The sequence below is a fragment of the Myxine glutinosa genome, chromosome 11 (assembly GCF_964187855.1).
Source record: "Myxine glutinosa chromosome 11, kmMyxGlut1.1, whole genome shotgun sequence".
In the NCBI taxonomy this organism is placed as follows: Eukaryota; Metazoa; Chordata; class Myxini; order Myxiniformes; family Myxinidae; genus Myxine; species Myxine glutinosa.
The window spans coordinates 76,847,423-76,869,541 of NC_136271.1; the positions used below are offsets into that span (position 1 = coordinate 76,847,423).

The 22,119-nt window shown below is 48.4% G+C and overlaps 1 protein-coding gene across 7 annotated transcripts in view; it reads left to right on the forward strand.

Annotated features, from left to right (window-relative positions):
• The window catches only part of LOC137436789 (regulator of G-protein signaling 17), a 226,688-nt gene that overhangs the window by 156,388 nt on the left and 48,181 nt on the right, over positions 1 to 22,119 (forward strand). For 3 of the 7 annotated variants that reach the window (XM_068130890.2, XM_078786803.1, XM_068130888.2), the window contains exon 3: positions 21,545 to 21,669. In XM_068130890.2, coding sequence (XP_067986991.1) covers positions 21,569 to 21,669 — 101 coding nt within the window. In that variant the 5' untranslated portion in view covers positions 21,545 to 21,568. Of the gene's footprint in view, positions 1 to 17,615; positions 17,764 to 21,409; positions 21,670 to 22,119 lie in introns of those variants that run through there. The other 4 variants (XM_068130891.2, XM_068130887.2, XM_068130885.2 and 1 more) reach the window with 4 other exon arrangements.

A 22,119-nucleotide genomic window follows, 5' to 3' on the forward strand; every position in this document is an offset into this window, starting at 1 on the left:
TGACAGAGCCAGGAGGGGCCTTCCCCAGCTAGATAGGTTAGGGTGAGGAGCTAGGTAAGCTCGGGTGGCAACTGCAGTGGTGGAGGTGTGCAGGTGGGTAGACCTAGTGGGAGAGCTACACGTCACAGCCCAGAAATTGTGCAAGGGCACCGGGAGATGAATCGGGGGAGTGAGACCCCAAATTGAGAAGCACCACAGTTTGGTCAATGGGAATTGGTTTTTAGAACCCATAGTGTAAGTGGCCAATGGATTGGCAGGGAAAGACCCCGGGTAGTGTAAAGAGTGTTAAGGTCATTTAGAGGATAGTTAGGATTGAAGTCTCCTCGCACCATCTGCATCCACTCACCTGAGGTGACAGGTACTCCACACCATGCCATGTTTTGATTATTTTTTACTGTGCAAATGTTTGGATTGTGAGACGCATCATGACGTGGGTGTGACATTGTGCGTAATTCCATCTCTCCCTCCTTATGAGGATTGATGATGAATTGGGTGATGGCAAATTTTGGATAGTGGGGGAGTGAAGACGAATTTGGTATAAGGGAAATATGGGGAAGACGTGACAGTAGTGCGAATTTGTAAATGGGTAGATTTTGTAAATATGGGGTAAGGGCAAGGGTAGTGTAGGTGACAGGGGGGTGACGTACGGTAGGGACGAGCTTTCTCACTTTGCCCTCCGTATGCATTTCGCCTTGCATTGCCTTATTGATGTGTACCCTTGTGACCTTACCCCTCGCTCAATTGTCTCTTTTGTCTCCCACATGACCTGTGCGCCATTGGGTGCCGAGGGGAGCGTGCGTGAGTCCTCCATTGTGCGCCCGGAATTCCCAGAACCAGCTGTCTGCATCGATGCACCACATTATGGACCACATGTCTGTGGCCGAGCACCACTTATGGACCCCATGGGTTGGGACATGGCCCCTCTGCTGGAACCGGCCATGAGGGCCCGAAATCTTGCTGGCGGACCTTGGCCACAGGGCACCGATGCCCCACACGTGAACCACACGTAGTCGGCCCTGTGGGCCATAAATAAAATAAATAAAAATGGACACGTTGGGCACACTTTATTGCAAATAGGCCGCCAGTAAGAAAATGAAAGAATGACAACAACTGGAAGACAATAATAATAACCAGCAGAGGGAGCCGAAGAGCAAGAGACCACCTGCAGGGTTAGGGGTTGTTGATTTTATTTTGATTGAACATTGATGAACAATGGTGACTGCACCGATTGGTGCTTGGGTGTGTATTGGTGCGTTTTTGGGTGCGTTCATGGTGCATTGATGCAGAGCAGACTGTCTCCCCCCCAGAAAGAACAATCACAGGTCCTGGGTTAGTCTTGTAAATAAAAATAGCGTCATTGTAAATAATGCTCCCCACCGTCATTGTGTAGTTTGAAGACCATTCCGCAATTCGGTTAACTGTGGGCGTAAGTCTGTTAGGCAGGGTGCAATGGAGCAGCGGGACACATTTATTTATGTTTTAAAACTGTCGCACTCAGGGTCAGGTTAAAAGTAGAGGGAACTACACCTACGTGTCACACTAAATAAAAAAAGTTGTAGGCCCGGGTAGTGCCTAAGAGGAGGAGGGTGCAGTGTTGCGGATATGAGGACTGTATATTTTTTTGATTGTGTGCTTTATTATTATTATTATTGTTTATTCTGCGCCCCCTGCCTCCGGAGCTGTGTAAAGGTAAAAGGGCATCCCATAATTAGTCCACAAGCATACACGTCAGCCAATAATAGAATACCCCTGTTCGATAGTTATATCTTATTCTGTGTTTTAGGGTAAGGCTGTGTCTTCCATTAATTGAAGTACTCCATTACACCAGTGAAAGAGAATAGATCCCCTTTCATTCCCATCCCCAAAATCTCCATTTCCTTTCACATCCCCTTTCGTCATTGCCAAGCCTCGATTGCCAATTACATCCCCTCCAAAACCACCATTGAACATGTGCTCGGGTCGGGGAAGAGGGGCGTGCCCGCCCGTCGTCATCAAGGGCGGAGCCAGAAGGTCGCGTGACCAACCAGGGCCGAGGTGAGCACACCGATGGGCGTGTCCTGAAGGCCGGCGGCTTGATCGCCGGAGGCGCTATAAAGGCGCGCGCGCAAGAAGCGTGGGGTGGTCGGTGGTGAGGAGTGAGTGGACCAAGAGAGAGAAAGAGTGGTTGGACCAAGAAAGAGAAAGAGTGGTTGGACCAAGAGAGAAAGAGTGGTTGGACAGGGAGACGTGCAAGAGTGTTGTTGAGTTGAGGGTTTGGACCAGACGAGTCAGACGAGTCCTGGCAAAGCAAGCGGCGGCCACAGCAGCAACAACACCCAACAGCCGCTTGGGGCCTGGACGGCGGTTTTGAGCAGGGCCGCGAAGGAACGGCGGCTGCTAAACGCGCCGATCGTGCTGCAGGACCCCCTTTGACCTTCCTCTCCCTCCAGCCATCCACCTCCTGCCTTTCCACCCTTCTTGTGTACGTGAGTTTGTTCTGTGTGTCTTGTCCCTGGGTATTTAATTAAGTCTGTATAAGCTAGTATTTGCACTGTGTCACCTGCGTCTTATGTGTTGTAAATAAACGTGACTGCTTTCTTTTTGCTTGTGTGTATAATAAATCCAATTACTCTTCTGTCCGTCTTCTCGTCTTATTCCTTTTCCTCTTTGCATTTCGTCGTTTTAGTCTTTTCCAGATTGGGCAGCTGCGGTGCGATACGGCCAAAGTTCTGGGTGAATCGGGTGAGTCGGGGAACAACTGTTCGGTCGCGGAGCCTTCGCTCGGCAAATAACATCCTTAACCACGTACTGTAACAATATTTTTACTATTCGTACTGTATCTTACTAAAATTCACCAAATGTCTGTCTATCCGTTCAAAGGTACCGCAAAAACGGCTCAACCGATCGCAACGATATTTTGGGTGGGTAATCCTGGGACCCCCTGGAGTAAAATAGGCTATATTGTTTTTCCAACTTTTCCAATTTTCCAGTTTTTCCAAACACGATGGAATAATATTGTTGCGGATCTCCTCGTCGGCCTTTCCCCTTACCAAGGGGCGATTAGTCCCCTTGTCTTTTACTAGCTGATGGGATCCGGGGCTATGATGTCACTTCCGGTCAGCGTTGGGTAGGGTCATAGGACTAATCACTAATACCTAATTACCAACGCCTCCCAGGAAGCAAGGAAATAAACCCCGCCCGAATCACGGTTGTAGGTGGAAACGCCGAGCGATAGCGAACCGTGATCCGAGCCGTTAACAAGGTTTAAACCCGATCTTAGCGGTTCCGAATCGTGCCACGCTTACCCAATGGAGGAAAACACTGATACGGTCGAATCAGGAAAGACAGGAAGAACAGGTTGGTTTATTTACAATTTGTACAGGAAGGAGAAGAGGTACACACAGTGCAGCTTAATACAGTCTTAACTTATCCCAGGACACGGGCCCGTTTCACACTCAGACACTCACACGGGGATTGCAGATGGTCAGGGTGATGGTCCAGCGATGATGGCGTCCAGGCAGTTCACTCCGGTCCCCGACTCGTACCGCGAAGGAGATGGTCAGGGTGGCAGAAGCTCCCCGCGGGTCGTTGACGTGGAGCGGACAATTACGGGGTTAAATGCGGGGCGAAAGGTAGGCTGGCTGGGCGGTTACTTCACGGCTCAGCCGCGTACGTAATAAATGAACCGGCACTATATGCGCTCCCAACACAGTTCGCTGCAAAGCACCTCTCCCGCAGGAGTCCTCTCACACAGCGCGATCCCTTGCAGTTCTTTCACAAAGCCCTCTCCCGCGAGTCCTTTATCATGCACGAGCCCAAACATGCGAGTCCTTATACATGCGCGAATCGTGCCAGTCCTCATACAATCAGACGTCTTCGCACAGTCCTTTTCAGCACAAGCTCCCTCTGTAAGTCCTTTCGAGGGCTTTGTGCATGCGCTTATATAGCCTTTACAGCGAACCTTCCAGCACTCGCTGGATGCGCCCTTACCTCACCCTCTTAAGCCATGCCCACCAAGCCCTGGTTGGTGGTTGCCCTTACCGTCACCGCCTTCTGACGTGCTGCTTGATGCGGCCACACCTCGTCATCGCGCTCCTCCCCCTTTCCAGGCCTACCTCGTGGCATTTGGCTGGTTTCGAGTGAAAATCTAAGGGCAGCGAACGCTGCTGGCAAACGAGGTGGATTGGAGGGTGGCCGCAAAATGAACGGGACCTAAGCTTATTTCTTTTACACAACGCAGGTATCACTAGTGGAAATGGCCTTATCCTCACACATACTATGACATAACTAATGTTCTAAGGTGGCCTACGTGTTGCTTGTGGACTAACTATGGGGGCAAACCTTTAACCTTTAATGATGTTATACAGACTTGGCATTTAATATGGAATATTTTTTTTGTGGGGGTGTACTTACTTTTCAAGATGACTTAGAACCAAAAGTTCATTGGAATTATGTTGAAATTATTCTAGATTTTGTTAATGTGACCTTTAAAAGAAACAAAAACCACATTTGACATTTCGAAGCAAATAAATTGATCCTTGAAAGTGATGTGAACTGTTATCGAACTCAATTCATGGACAGAACTGTGTTAAACTTCTGTACGTTTTCCAGAAGTATCTCTTTATTTTACACATGAGCCAAAAAAAATTTCAACAAAAACAAAAGTTAAATTATGACTGGGATTACGGACAGTAAAATTACAGTTCAGTACTTAGTGTAACCCCCATGAGCATTCAGGAGAGCACGTACACGTCGAGGCATGCTGTCCACGAGATTTGCCAAGGTTTGGACAGGAATCGCTTGCCATGCAGTGACAATAGCCTGCTGCAATTCACGCACAGAGGTCGGCTGCTGGACCAAGTTGTCGATTTGACGCGTTAATTCTGCCCACAAGGTCTCTATCGGATTCATATCCGGGGACATGGCAGCCCACTCCACATGCTCGACACCACGGTCAACAAGAAAGTGTTGGATCATGCGAGCACGATAAGGCCGTGCATTGTCATCTTGGAAGACAAAGTTTCCTCGAAAGGCTGCACGAGCAAATGGAAGCAATGTTTCTTCCAGAATGGCCCTGTACTTAAACTGGGTCAGGTTTCCATTCAGAACAACCAGGTCAGTTTTGCCCCCTGCCTGAAAAGCAGCCCAAACGGTCACCCCACCACCTCCAGTTTGGTCTTTTGGCACTATACAATCTTCGTTGTAGGCTTCATGCACTTGTCTGCGCACTCGCAGGCCATCTTGGACGCGGCCATCTTGACGATAGTCCAGAAATCTAGACATCACTGAAGGTCACGTGATTCCAGTGTCCTGGCTGCCATTGACGGTGCTCTCTGGCCCACTGAAATCGGCGCTGGCCGTGTTGGCTGGTCAGGCGTGGCTTTCTCAGGGGACGCCTGGCACGATAGCCTGCTTGAACCAGTCGTTGGTTGACTAGCCTTCTGGATACAGGCACATTTGTCAGTTGCTGTCACTCAGCCCTCAGCCGATTAGCTGACTTGGTACGGCCATTGCAGACTAACCGGTGCAGCTGGCGATCATCTCTCCTTGTCATTCTGCGGGGTCGTCCTGGCTTCGGTATTGGAGTAGGGACACCCCTCTGAGCATTTCGTTTCAGGATCTTTGACACCTGACCTTGAGTGATGCCATACTGCCAAGCAATAGCACGCTGTTTCATGCCGGAATTTCGTAAAGCCACCACTCCATGACAAACAGCATTGTCGAGTTGACAGACCATCTCCAGAGGAAGCGGCAATAACTTTTGTAGACGTACAGCAGTTGTTTTCCACTAACACAGAACGCAACAACCCTTATATACCCGATTGTGAAGCCAATCATCAAATGTACCTGTCCTTACATTTTGTCACGCCACCTGTGATATTATCCTGTTATTGACTTCTTGCTGCGAAAGACAATCAGTGACATGGTTATTTTGACAAAGAAATCACCGAAGTGTAAAAGAAACTCACCAGATTGATATACTGAGTTCAGAAAGTAAACCCGTCAAGAATAAAAAAAAATTCCATATTAAATGCCAAGCCTGTATTTACACTCTCAGAACAGTAACAATATTTACCAATATGAAGAGTGATGTGGCTTTTATTGAAATTCTACAAATACTGTTTCGATTTTGATGAGAATTATGAACCTGCCGCGAATGCAGAAGAGGACAGATTACGGCAATGAGCTGGGTTGATATTATCCCAATACAACCCTCATTTAAAACAAATTTATATTTTGTTAAAGTATCAATTGATGAATGGAATTGAGTGAATACAATTACTATTTTGAATTCGTAATTGTGTTCACCCAACTGTACGGAACTTCACATCAGGATTTAAATATTTGTTTATGTCACGAATGTTGTTAAAAGTTTATTTTTTATATTAATGTTATTTCATTTGTGATTGGAGTTATGCTGTTTGGAATGAAAAAAGAGATATCGAGTTCAAGTGAATGACGAAATGCCGTGACGGTTTCTACTTTCTAAACATGAATTCGTGGATCGCCATATGCAGATTCGCCATTGACTGGGTATGGAACAAACGTACCCGTTTGTTTGCCAACGGGTACGTTTTTCATGGAAGTCCTTCACGAACTTGCTGTCCATGTCTGATGTGCGACTGAAGGTGCTACAGCTACAGAAATGTGGAATTTTTTGGTTTCATGCTTTAGCATTCGCCATTTCTGCATTCTCTGTTTGCTTCTGGCCTCCCACCCGTGTGTAGCACAGGTACCTCACTCGTTTTATTAATTCGATTTGGTGTAGTTTTGTGATATTAAATAAAGCTTGTTTTAATCTACCAACTGTAGCTCCCTGAGCTAACATAAATCTCACTAGTTGTTTTAATCTATTGATAACTTCAGTGCTGTGTGTGGTTGCTCTCATAGTACTAATTATTAGTTGGTTCAAAATTATTATTATTAGTTGAAATTATTTATTGAAATTAATTAATTATTAGTTGAAAATGTAAAAAACAGGGTTAGGCATTCGGGTGCGTACGTGAGTACATGTCTGCATTTTAAAAATTATTTTTCTCGGCAACCGTTGGTCCGATTGACACAAAATTTTACCATAGGAGTGCCTCCGTCTGTAGATTTTTTATATTCATAATTATGACGTCATAGGTCACATGGTACAGGCGCCATCTTGGAAAAATCGAAAAACGTTGCACCTCCATATCTCTGAAACCGCTCCATGGAAAAAATTGTAATATGGCTCGTTGTGAAGTACTCCCCTTGGGGAATAAGATATGTTAATGATGATGTCATCGGTACCTTAATTATGACTTCATAATTCCACAAGTACAATGCTTGATTTGATCAGTATGAATTTTTTTTTCTCTGCTATTCATAGTCCGATTGACACGAAATTTGTACCACAAGATGGCCTCCTGTATAATATTTTAATGATAATTATGACGTCAAAGGTCACGTCCAGGCACTATCTTGGAAAAATATCGCACCTCTATATCTCTGAAACCACTCCATGGAAAAAATTGAAACCTGGCTCATTGTAACCGACTCCCCATGGGGAATAAGATATGTTAATGCTGATGTCATCGGTGCCTTTGTTATGAAGTCATAATTCGACAAGTACACCACTTATCCGATGATTATGATTTTTTTTTTCTCAGCAACTGTTTGTCTGATGGACACGAGATTTTCACCATAGGAGCACCTCCTCATGTAAAATATTTTAATGATAATCATGACATCATAGGTCATATGGTACAGGTGCCATCTTGGAAACACCGAAAAACATTTCACCTCTATATCTCCAGAAACCGCTGCATGGAAAAAATTAAAACGTGGCTCATTGTAAATAACTCCATATCATGGGGAATAGGTGTTGTTAACGATGACGTTGTTACGGACCACGGATTAGATGTTATTTTGACCGAGCGGTGGTGTAACCACGGCCGAACAGTTATTCCCCGACTAAAACCCGATTCAACCCAAACGTTGGCCGTATCGCGCCACAGCTACTCAATCGGGAAAACTCCAAAGCGACCGAATGCAAAGAGGAAGAAGACGTACAGAAGAGTAACGGGATTTATTATTTACACACACAAGCAAAAAGGAGCAGTCATGATTATTTACAGGGACATGAGACGCAGGTGACACAGTGAATTCCTTATACAAGCGGTCGGAGCTGCTTGTCTCAGTAAAAGCGCATCTGCTCTGGCGACCCAGCTCTTTCTTTGGACTCAGTAAAAGCGCAACTCTCTGACGACCCAGCTCTTTCTTTGGACTCAGTAAAAGCGCAACTCTCTGACGACCCAGCTCTTGTCTCCTCCCTCCTTGTCTCCACTGCTTCGGGAACGCCCCGCCGGCGGGTTATATAGGCCCCGCCCCTCAACCTTTGCGAACCTCCCCCAAACGCTCTTCCTCCGCCCTCTCAAGCCAAACCCCTTGTTCATGGTTGGTCGAGTGGGGCTGGCTCACTCCTCCCCTCTCTGACGAGGTGGGGACCCACCTTTCTTCCCCAACCCTGCCTCGTGGCCAATGGTGGTTGAAGAAAACCGCCCAAAATGCAGTTGGCCATCGAAATGAAATGAAAGGGGACCTATTCTTATTTCACTTGGTACAATGGAGTATTTAAGTTAATGGGAGACACAGCCTTACCCTAAGACACATAATAAGATATAAGCTATCGAACAGGGGCATTCTATGATTGGCTGACGTGTATGCTTATAGACTAATTACCGAGACGCCCTTTTTACCTTTATACAACTCTGGAGGCAAGAGGGGCCATATCCAACCAATGGTACACAGCAGTTTACCACAATCCAATACACACAATCAAAAAAATGCCATCCTCATATCCGCAACACTGCACCCTCCTCCTCTTAGGCACGTCCCGGGCCTATAACTTTAATTTTGTGTGACACGTAGGTGTAGTTCCCTCTACTTTTAACCTGACCCTGAGTGCGACAGTTTTAAAACATAAATAAATGTGTCCCGCTGCTCCATTGCACCCTGCCTAACAGACTCACGCCCACAGTTAACCGAATTGCGGAATGGTTTTCAAACTACACACTGACGGTGGGGAGAATTATTTACAATTGACGCTACTTTTATTTACAAAACTAACCCAGGACCTGTGATTGTTCTTTCTGTGGGGGAGACAGTCTGCTCTGCATCGACGCACCATGAAAGCACCCATAACGCACCAATACACCCCCAAGCACCAATCGGTGCAGTCACCATTGTTCAATGAATAAAAATAAACCAACAACCCCTAACCCTGCAGGTGGTCTCTTGCTCTTCGGCTCCCTCTGCTGGCTATTATTATTTCTTCCAGTTGTTGCCACCTTCTTTGCTGGCGGCCTATTTGTATTAAAACTTGCACCCAACGTGTCCTTTTTATTTATTTATGGCCCACCAGGCCGACTACGTGTGGTTCACCTGTGGGGCATCGGTGCCCTGTGGCCAAGGTCCGCCAGCAAGATTTCGGGCCCTCATGGCCGGTTCCAGCAGAGGGGCCATGCCCCAACCCATGGGGTCCATAAGTGGTGCTCGGCCACAGACATGTGGTCCATCATGTGGTGCATCGATGCAGACAGCTGGTTCTGGGAATTTCGGGCGCACAATGGCCGACTCACGCACGCTCCCCTCGGCGCCCAATGGCGCACAGGTCATGTGGGAGACAAAAGGGGAAAGACAAATGAGCGAGGGGTAAGGTCACAAGGGTACACATCAATAAGGCAATGCAAGGCGAAATGCGTACGGAGGGCAAAGTGAGAAAGCTCGTCCCTACCGTACGTCACCCCCCTGTCACCTACACTACCCTTGCCCTTACCCCATATGTACAAAATCTACACATTACAAATTCGTCGCTACTGTCACGTCTCCCCATATTTCCCTTATACCAAATTCGTCTCCACAATCCCTCTACTTCAAAATTTGCCATAACCCAATTCATCATCAATCCTCATAAGGAGGAAGAGATGGAACATCAAAGCACAATGTCACACCCACATCATGATGCGTCTCACAATCCAAAACATTTGCATCAAAAATAATTAAACATGGCATGGTGTGGAGTACCTGTCCCCTCAGGTGAGTGGATGCAGATGGTGCGAGGAGACTCCAATCCTAACTATCCTCTTAATGACTTTAACACACGTTACACTACCCGGGGTCTTTCCCTGCCAATCCATTGGCCAACTTACACTATGGGTTCTAAAAACCAATTCCCATTGACCAAACTGTGGTGCTTCTCAATTTGGGGTCTCACTCCCCCGATTCATCTCCCGGTGCCCTTGCACAATTTCTGGGCTGTGACGTGTAGCTCTCCCAGCAGGTCTACCCACCTGCACACCTCCACCACTGTAGTTGCCACCCGAGCTTACCTAGCTCCTCATCCTAACCTAACTAACTGGGGAAGGCCCATCCTGGCTCTGTCACCCCACTCGGTGCCCTCTGGCACTGGGCTACCCGGGTCCGTCCTCCGGATCCTCAGGCCCCATCCACAACAACTACCGGCTCCCAGAGCCCACCTGCGGCCTCACCTGGCCGACATCCTCACAGTGGTGGAGTGCCCAAACCAACTACACACACTAACAGGCTACACGCCCAGCCATTTCCACAACACTAATGCACCCATCCAATCACCATTCTTCCACCCGCACCACAGATGCCAATATCCAACCACAATTTACCTGTACCCTCTACCTAACTCTTAGACTACCCTCCCCGGGTATTCGTGAAGGGGGTCCACTCTTCCCCCATTCACACCTTCGCACCATCCACTCCACTCCACAGTTTCCACCATACTCACTCCACGACCATCCATTCCAATACTCCAGATATTCCACACTACCATTTATTCCACACAACCACATACACCTGTTGTTGCACACCTGTGCAATCACACCTGGTGCCACCTGCACCCTCCTTCTCCCTGGACCATTTGGTCAATACAACTCACATCACCATCACCATCACTCAAACACTGCTCCATCCACCTGTCCAGTTGCACACCTGTGCAATCACACCTGTTCCTCACACACTTTTCACAATACACTTCTATACACCTCCAACACTCACACGGCATCATCTCATCTAACTACTCCCCTCTGAAACTTGCGCTTCCCAGTCGTCCCTTTAAACTATTGTGCTCCCTCGTCATTATCATCCACTCTAAACTACCTGCGTCCCCACTACAGGTATCCTTGTCACTAACTAATCTTAACGTCACCTAAGGTCATCTCTCTAGATCCCTACACACGATATATCCTAACCCTCCCGGGCTAGTTTTCACTGCCATCAACCCCATAAACTAGTGCTCCTTTGCCCCCCTCTGTGAGGGATGACAGAGTTGCCATCCCATCACATGGGGCATCTCTTACTATAAATTTTGCTCACCAAATTTCAGCCAATCAAAAATTTTCCAATTACTGCCAATTCTATTCACTTTTCTAAATTTCGGATCAAAACACTATCACTATCACCATCATCACAGTCCGCTATATCCTAGCCTCGGTGCGTCATGACATCATTAAACTCGGCTTCGTAAAGCCGAGCAATGAATTCGGGTGGTTTGGTCGCCTGCAGGTTGAATCCGTCCGGCTTTCGGTTCAAGGGAGGTGGTTTGGTCAGGCCGAGGTTCCACGCACCATCTCGGCGCGGCACCTTGCGGTCCCGGGCCCGATGGCTCAATCTCCCCCGGTTGGAACCCCGCCCCCACAAGGGGGCACCGACCCGCTTCCTCCCACTCGCCCTTGAACCGGACCGGTCGCCTGGCCCGACAAGGCCCGGACTCGACCGTGCGGGGCGGGGCCAAGCCCGAATCGGCAACGACGCTTCGAAGAGAAACGACGCAGCTTCGATCCGCGCCGGGCCTCGCATCCAACAAAGGGCTCCTCGCACCGAGTGCTCGCATCGGCTATCCGTCGCTCTAACCGCTAACCCGGTTACCGTCGATGCTTCACCGGCATGCTCACACGCATACGCTACCCCTTTCACCCTCACAAAACCCGGCGTTCCAACGCCGTCCGTACATTCCACCGACGCTCTCCCTGTTACACACCACACCTCTCGCGCACACTCTTGCGCACACCTCGGTCCACACCTCTCCTCCGTTACGTCCTCCGTAACACTCACCATGGGCGTGCACTCTGGCATCCACCCACTAACGCGCTCACATGGGCTCTCCCACACTCGCGCCATGACCAACTCAGGTGTGCTTCCTCGCACACCCTCGACCATTCCAAGCGTGCATTCTCGCACCCGCTCCACCACCACCTTACTCTCCGTGTCACACTCCGTACACCCCGACGTGCAATCTCGCTCGCACTCGGTTTCACACTCGCGCTCCGATGTGCCCTCTCGCACCTGCGCCATCACCAACTCACTCTCCGTGTCACTCTCCGTACACCCCGACGTGCATTCTCGCTCGCACTCGGTTTCACACTCGCGCTTCGTAACACGCTCACCCCTTGACGCACACTTTTTTCCCACACGCGTGCCATTTCCACTCACACGGGACCCTTCACCAACGCCCGGATGCTTCCTCGATCCCAAACGCGCGAAAATTCTTTTGTCGCCAAACATCCTCCTGCAAAATCTACCCGCACAATATACAGCACGACTCACCTGGGGGATCCTTTTCTCCACGCGAACCTGCAAACTTCCATTTGGATTAGCGAGTACATCATCATGATTTAAGCAGGGACTTTGTACATATTCCATTTCTTCCTCCCGCCGCGAGTGGTTTTCTAAGTCCCCGGTCTCTTCAATTTCAATGCCCACTTCCACTTTTTCTTTACTCACCTCGACGACCGTTGGTTTTAATAAAATTCCCTCTACCTCATCGGTCGCCGGCTTTTCCAAACCCCGTGTCGCGATTTCTACCCCCGTCATTGTACCCGCGCTTCCCTCCGCTTCGCTCAACCAGCGCTTCTCGACCCGCGTTACCTCGTCGTGCACCCTTGGGACCCTCTCGCCCACCATGCGGTCTCTGTCCCTCTGCTCCCTTTCCTCCCTATCGGCCCTCATTCCGTTCGTTGTTGCTTCAATTTGGTTTCCCAATTCGTTCGTTATTGCTTCAATTTTATTACTCAATTGCTCACTATCAGCCCTCATTCTGTTTTCCATTCGTTCCATAATGTCGTTTTCTTTCTGCATTTCCACCATGAATTGGGCCATGAAGGCTTGCATTTGGGCCACCGTTGGTAGTACAAAGGGTGTGGCCGCAGCTGCCCCAACCTCGTGCGCGAGAGCGCCATTTTGTGCACCTGATACCCCCTCAACCACATTGCCAATGTTCTCCTCTACTTCGTCCCTCTGATCCTGGGTTACTCTTAACCCCTCCTCTAGCTCACCCACCGGCATCCCGTCGCCTTGACCAGCCATGGCGCGATTTCAAAATTCGGGTTTTGCTTTACAACACAAATTTCCAGCAGCTCGTAATTTTGAGCGCGTTAAGCGCGCTTCGGGCCTCGTATCTCACTCCCCGACACCAATTTGTTACTGTAATAACACAATTGGTGTCCAAAATTTGGGCTAAATAAATTTAGTCCCAGGTTCGAATCCCAACTCCTGACTACCAATTTGTTACGGACCGCGGATTAGATGTTATTTTGACCGAGCGGTGGTGTAACCGCGGCCGAACAGTTATTCCCCGACTAAAACCCGATTCAACCCAAACGTTGGCCGTATCGCGCCACAGCTACTCAATCGGGAAAACTCTAAAGCGACCGAATGCAAAGAGGAAGAAGACGTACAGAAGAGTAACGGGATTTATTATTTACACACACAAGCAAAAAGGAGCAGTCACGATTATTTACAGGGACATGAGACGCAGGTGACACAGTGAATTCCTTATACAAGCCTAATTACCTACCCAGGACAGAACAAACAAAGACACTGACTCACGCGGGGAATTGCAGAGTGGATTGCTGGAAGGAGGTGTGTGGCTGGAGGGCGGAGGGGGGGGCACGGAGCTGGCTGGAGCTTGATCCCGCACGGGACGTCGGGCTGGACCTCGACGGCCGCTGATGCCACCAAGCCTGTCGTGTGCGCGGAGTCACGGGTCGGAGCTGCTTGTCTCAGTAAAAGCGCATCTGCTCTGGCGACCCAGCTCTTTCTTTGGACTCAGTAAAAGCGCAACTCTCTGACGACCCAGCTCTTGTCTCCTCCCTCATTTTCTCCACTGCTTCGGGAACGCCCCGCCGGCGGGTTATATAGGCCCCGCCCCTCAACCTTTGCGAACCTCCCCCAAACGCTCTTCCTCCACCCTCTCAAGCCAAACCCCTTGTTCATGGTTGGTCGAGTGGGGCTGGCTCACTCCTCCCCTCTCTGACGAGGTGGGGACCCGCCTTTCTTCCCCAACCCTGCCTCGTGGCCAATGGTGGTTGAAGAAAACCGCCCAAAATGCAGTTGGCCATCGAAATGAAATGAAAGGGGACCTATTCTTATTTCACTTGGTACAATGGAGTATTTAAGTTAATGGGAGACACAGCCTTACCCTAAGACACATAATAAGATATAAGCTATCGAACAGGGGCATTCTATGATTGGCTGACGTGTATGCTTATGCACTAATTACCGAGACGCCCTTTTTACCTTTATACAACTCTGGAGGCAAGAGGGGCCATATCCAACCAATGGTACACAGCAGTTTACCACAATCCAATACACACAATCAAAAAAATGCCATCCTCATATCCGCAACAACGTCATTGGTGCCATAATTATGGTCATTATTCGACAGGGACAACGCTTGCTTAGTCTGATCAGTTTGAAATTTATTGAGCTCGATCTATGCAACAATTAATTAGAGGATATAAATATATGATGCCATCGCTCACATGGTCTGGCAGCCATATTGGATCAAAGAAAAAAAAACACTTCAAAAACAGAAGAGTTGGCTCGCACTAAGATGATTGTGCAGGGTAAGTATTCTATGAATACCATCTAGTTACCTCCACCACCAAAGGTGGATGGAGGTTATGTTTTCACCCCTGTCTGTCTGTCTGTCAGTTTGTCTGTCTGTCCGTTTGTGAACAAAATATCTCAAAAAGTTGTGGACGGATTCGGACGAAATTGGGCAGAGATGTAGCGTATCTGATAAGGACGAAATGATTAGATTTTGGTGAAGATCCAGATTCGGATCCGGCTACTATCATTTTTTCAGTGATTCTTCACCATTGGGAGATATGGTCAAAAACGATACATAGCAGTATATCTCAAAAAGTTGTGGACGGATTTGGACGAAACTTGGTGGCCCGTTTGGGTGTCTGACAAGGATGATTTGATTCAATTTTGTTGAAGATTTGAATATGGATTCGGATATGAGAATTTCTTTTTTTTTAAAGTGATTCTTCATCATTGGGAGATGGGGCCAAAAACGATACATAGCAGGATATTTGTAAAAGTTATGGATGGATTTGGACGAACCTTGTTGGACAGGTTGTGTGTGTAACAAGGAAGAATCTATTCAATTTTGGTGAAGATCCGGATCTGGATCCAGCTAGTAGAATTTTTTAAGTGATTCTTCACCATTGAGTGATATGGCCAACCAGGTGGAGGTATGCTCTCTATCGAGTGCCGTTCTAGTTTACATATGTATTCTCTCTTGCATTGTCTTTGTGCAAAGTTTGAACAAAATCGGTCCATGCATGGCGAGAAATGGTTGGGGACATTTAAGTAACAACATGGTTGCTAGTGGGCCATCTTGGATCTGATGTCGAAACAAAATGATGTGCAAATGTAAGCTTTCATTTGATACCTGCGTGCGAAGTTTCAACAAGATCTGTAAGTACATGTCCGAGACATGGTTGAGGACGTGTTCAATATCGGGGTTTCTACAACTAAAATTGCCTCCAGTGTATCAGTGGGCAATATTTGATCAGATTGCAAAATGAGATGCATGTGTATGCCATCATGTACTGTGCTTGCGCCGAGATTGAACAAAATCGGACCATGCATGCTCAATAAATGGTTGGGGACACGTTTAAGTAACAAAATGGCCGCTAGTCGGCCATCTTGGATCAGATCTCGAAAATAAATGGCATGCCTATGTAAGCCATCATTCATTATCAGTGTGCAAAGTTTGGACAAAAAAAGGTAAATGCATGTCCGAGGAATGGCTGAGAACTTGTTCAACATTGGGGGTTTTTTTACAAATAAAATGGCCGCCACTCGGCCATCTTTGATCGCATCATGAAACAAAATGATGTGCATATGGATCCCATCATGTATTGTCTTTGTGCCAAGTATGAAAAAATCGGTCCATACTTCTCTGACATTTGGCTGCGGATAGCCGGACGAGACCCAATCCATAAGCCCACGTTTCAGACTATGTCCAACAGGGGCTAATAAACTGTTGTTGAGAAGACATCGAGGACAAACACGGGCGCACACACACACACACACACAATCCTGAGATTTAGCAGACCTGAGTGGGAGGGGGCCTTGAGATTTGGCAGACCCGAGTGGGAGGGGGAAGGGGGGGGGGGGAGCTGATAAAGATTAGGACTGGTGGCAGTTGCGCACACAAGCTCACACAAGGGCATGGGTCCTGATTTTCACGTACACATGCACGATTATGGTTTATGCACAAGTTGGGCTTTGGTTTTGGTTTTGATTTGGCATATTTTGTTTTGTTTTGCGTGGCATCATATGCTGTGTATTTTATGCACACACATTGTTTTTTGTGCGTTATATACATGCACATATACATATTGCACACATGTTGTATTGCATACATACATGTTTTGCATGACATGTTGTACAGTGGTATATGTTGTGTGCACACATCTTGTGTGTGACATATTGCACATATTTTGTACACACACACACACACACACACACACACAAACGAGTATTGCAAAATAAGTGGAACACAGTTACAAATGGCGATAAAGGAAAGAAAAAGGGAAATACACAGGCCCTCTCTTGCCAGGGTGGGATGTAATTGTGAAATCTTTCAAACGGTTCATAATAGTCTCTTGTTTTCCCATGAACAGTATATGTGCACATTCATGTGTTGTACTTTAACCTAACTTCAATTAAACCCATCTTCGATTTATCATAATGTTGGAATGTTTAATTTAAGAGGAAAGATGCATTGCTGATTTGTTTTTTCTTTCCCTGAGTCTGATCTCCCTTCAACCTCCTTTCCCTTCTCTACCCACACCGTCCACACTTCTTTTATCTCATATATATATATATATTTCTTTCTCTCTCTTTCATCCTCCATTTTCTTCCTTTTATCCATTTTGATTTTCCCATTTTTAGCACCCAGAGTGCACACAAATTAGATCGATGGCGTTGACCATAATTACCCATATTTTGTACCCGTCTTTTTACCCATTGACCCATAATTACTCATCTGAATTCCTATTTATTTTGTCTAATTGAACCCAAATTAAACTCTTCCATCTCACGTGAGTAATAGATAGAGCCCAGGTCCTCTCGCAACCATTGATTTGTCATCAGACTTACTGAGCCCTGCTCGCAGTGTGTGATGCAGTTCATGAAGACGAAAGAGGTTTTGTTGTCAGTGGATTAAGGGACCTCGAAGGATGACGTGGGGCGTGGAATTGGTTATGAAATGTGTTCTAAGTAAAGTTTGCAAAACAGCGGAATTTTGAATGACAAGGAGGCGGAGCATCGGGGAGGAGGAGCGAAGGGGCGTGTCCCCAAGGAGTCCCCGCCCCTATCCGCTCCCCTCGCCAGCAAAGCGCAGCCCGTGCAGCGGACGTTGCGATCCCGGCGGTGCGTCCATGTTGGCGGCCGCGGGGACGAGGCGCACGGCGCGCCGGGCGGCAGGTGAGCAGAGCGCCCTGGCGATTAAGGGCGATTATCACGACGTTTATTGTAATCGAGATCCGACGCGCACACGCTCTGAAGCGCGATGCGACAGTTCGCGGACGTGATTGGCAATTGGGACGCGATTTCCCATGTAGGCTACCTGCATCCGTCGGGATGGCGCGCCGGGCGGACGGACGCCCTTGTGCGGATAGACCCGTTCGTGTCTGATCGGGGCTTTGTGAGCCCGCGGTGACTCGCTGTGCGCACGTGTAGCACATATATGATTCTTGGAGGCGCATCTGCGTTTTCCATAAACAAAGGGCTTGTCATTTGACGAACCGGTGCGACAGGTATAAAGGGCATAGCAGAGGGTTGGTGTTGCATCAACTCCGGCGCGTTGATCGACCAGCGCTACCTGGTGTTGTTCTACCCGTAATTGGTGGTGGTTTTAATTATGATTTAATTTTTTTGGTACGGCCGGTATATTGCGGCACGGTTATGTACCTATACCGTGCCCGTGCAACCTCGTGTGGTTATTACTGTTGTATTAGAGATGGATGTGCGGACATGAATGAGGAACGGTAATAATGCGAATCACGTTACTAAGCGTGATGGGACCGAGGCGAGATGTGCGCCCACTTCCCGCGTTTTTAAGGGTTGCTCGTCGGTGTAAGGCACGGCATGGGAGGGGGGGGGGGATGGACTAGCAAATGGTTGTAAGCACGACACGAGGGTACTTAATGTGGTACACGGCATACACCGGGGGTTACCATCTCAACACGGCGTCAGGTCATCCGAAATAAAAACACTCTCAGTGTTCTTGGAGTTACAAGGACCCAGTCCCTTAGTATGCTCGGGCACTGCCTGCCCATCGTGTTTGTTTTCCAGTTTTGATTATATCCTCGTAACCACTCTCCCTCCCTCTCTGGAGACACTAACCGTAGCCTTCCTCCCTCCCTGCCTCCCTGGACACCAAACACAACTACCCTCCCTCTTTAGACCCAAACCTGAACTCCCTTCCCTTCATGGACACCAACTCGAACTTCCCTCCCTTCTTAGACCCAAACACAACTCCCCTCCCAACCTGGACACCGACCCAAACAGAACTTCCTTAACTTCCTGGAACCAATCCCGAGCTAGCCTTCCTCCTTAGACCCACACCCGAAATCACCACCTTCTTAGACCCACACCCGAACTCCCCACCCTTTCTAGACCAACACCCAAACTTCCCTCCCTCCTTAGACCCAAACAGAACTCCCTTCCCTCCCTGGAACCAAACCCGAGCTAGCCTTCCTCCTTAGACCCACACCCGAACTACCCACCCTTCTAAGACCCACACCCGAACTCCCCACCCTTTCTAGACCAACACCCAAACTTTCCTCCCTCCTTCGACCCACACAGAACTCCCCTCCCTCCCTGGCTACCAACCCAAACGCCTCTTCCTCCTTAGACCTAAACCCAAACTCCCCTTCCTCCTTAAACCCAAACACAACTACCCTCCCTTCTTAGACCCAAACCCAAACTCCCCTGCCTCCTTAGACCCAAGCAAAAGTCCCTGCCCTCCTTGACCTAAACCCAAACTCCCCTCCCTCCTTAGACCCAAACCAAAGCCCCCCTCCCTCCTTGGACCCAAACAGAACTCTCCCTCCCCAGACATCAACCCAAACTCCCCTTCCTCCTTAGACCCAAGCAAAAGTCCCCGCCCTCCTTAGACATAAACCCAAACTCCCCTCCCTCCTTAGACCCAAATACAACTACCCTCACTTCTTAGACCCAAACCAAATCCCCCCTCCCTCCTTGGACCCAAACATAACTCTCCCTCCCCGGACATCAACCCAAACTCCCCTGCCTCCTTAGACCCAAGCAAAAGTCCCCGCCCTCCTTAGACCTAAACCCAAACTCCCCCCCTCCTTAGACCCAAATACAACTACCCTCCCTTCTTAGACCCAAACCAAATCCCCCCTCCCTCCTTGGACCCAAACAGAACTATCCCTCCCCGGACATCAACCCAAACTCCCCTTCCTCCTCAGAACCAAACCTGAACTTCCCTGCCTCCTTAGACCCAAACTTCCCTCCCTCCTTAGACCCAAACTTCCCTCCCCCCTTAGAACCAAACTCCCCTCCCTCCTTAGACCCAAATACAACTACCCTCCCTTCATAGACCCAAACAGAACTCTCCCTCCTTGGACACCAACCCAAACATCCCTCCCTCCTTAGACCCAAACGCGAACTTCCCTTCCTCCTTAGACCCAAACACAACTCCCCTCCCTTCTTAGACCTAAACCTAATCTCCCCTACCTCCTTAGACCCAAACAGAACTCCTCTCCCTCCCTGGACACCAACACAAGACTCTCCTTCCTCCTCAGACCCAAACCTGAACTTCCTTCTCTCCTTAGACCCAAACTTCCCTCCCTTCTTAGACCCAAACCCAAACTTCCATCTCTCCTTGGACCCAAACTCGAACTCCCCTTCCTCCTCAGACCAAAAAATGAACTTTCCTCCCTCCTTAGACCCAAACTTCCCTCCCTCCTTAGACCCAAACCCAAACTTCCATTCCTCCTTGAACCCAAACCCGAACTCCCCTCCCTTCTTAGACCCAAATGCAACTCCCCTTCCTGCCTGGACACCGGCCAAAACAGAACTCCCTTCCCTCCCTCGACTCAAACTCAAACTCACCTTTCTCCTTTGATCCAAACCCGAACTTACTTCCCTTCTTAAACCCAAAGGCCGCTCCCTTCTTAGACCCACACCCGCACTCCTCTCCCTCCTTCGACCACAACATCATTCCCCTCCCTGGACACCAACTCAAACTCCCCTCCCTCTCTAGACCCAAACCAGAACTCCACTCCCTCTCTAGACCTAAACTCAAACTCCCCTTTCTTCCCTGACCCCATCCCGAAATCTGCCTCCCTCCCTCATGAGACCCCACCAGCATTCCTTCACCCTCCATCCCGAGACCCCAACCTGAACTCCACATCCCTCCCTCCCAAGACCCTATCCTAATCCCCTCTAAGACCTTGACCTTATCCTCTCATTTTCCCTCTCGATGATTTATCGGGTTGTTTTAGTGTAAGAAGCATGCTTGTGCATCAAGCCCAAGTGATTTGTGTCAATGCAGCGTGATTTATACACTAAGTTGTGTGCATGCCTTTCTGTTTGTTATCATCTCCCCTCCCACCTGCCACCCTCAAACCACAGCCCAAAGCTCATGGACATCGTGTCTGTGGTCATTTTGGCGATTGGCCAGCGGTTTATTGATCTTATCATCGTTGGTTATTTTAATTCCAAAATGGACCAATTGCACTCGCAGATGCCTGGACGTGACGGTTAGTTCCGACAACAGGCAAGCTGGCTGTGGCCAAGTTATTAAATGGTGATGATGATGATGAATTCCACCAGAGAAAAGGCTACTTGTGGGTTTGGCGGTAAAGGAAACTTAGGGGTATTGCCATTGGGATTAGCAGAAGCCTGACATGTTTCTCTTTTCTTTTTTAAGTAAACTTGATCCTACTGGATTTGTAGATATATATATATTTAAACCAAAAACAAGTTGTTGAAACTATTGAAGTTTGTACTATCCAGTGCAGTGCCCAAGATGGTGAGAGTGTGATTGTACCAGACCTGGATTCTAGCTGTTAACGCTCTGGACTGGCCATTTTTACAGCTGTCACGTGCACTATGGAATTTGTTCTTGCAGCAGCAGGGGAAGCTGGACAACGTACCACGTGATGGCAGCTTGCATTGCGAAGCCGTGAGATGACTGATTGGCATCTACTCGTGCACATGTGTGTGCCTCCAGAACACTGCATTTGAAGACGCAGCGATGGGAAAGCGCCAGACGGCACAGAACGACAACGGGGCCTCGGCGCCCCCTCATTCGCCTGCTTGCTGCTTCTGCTGGTGCTGCTGCTGCAGTTGTTCCTGGTAAAAAGTGGGGAGTGGGAAAGAATGTTAAAAGAAAGTGGTAATGATTTTTGCACGGTGAGGGGTGACACACAAACGAATGCAAAGAAACGTTCAAAGACACGCTTTACCATCACCTTATTCATTCATATTCACCATCATCCTGTCCGAAAGGGTGGCACAGAGATGGCACACTTGCCTATGAACCTGCCTACTCGGGGAAGGATTTGTATCAAATGGTGCACCATCTTTTTGGTTGGACATTAAGCTGGGTGTCCTGTCTATCTGCATCATCTTTGGTGGGCATTAAAGATACCCTATGGTGGGCATTAAAGATACTTTGGTGGGCGGCGTCTTTGGAAAGAGACGAGTTGTTGCCGGCACTCTGAACAAATTTCAAATTCCTGCCCTTGGATGCAGGGGTTGTTCCTCAGTAATGATGCAACCAGTAAGCCCAATTAGTAATTCAAT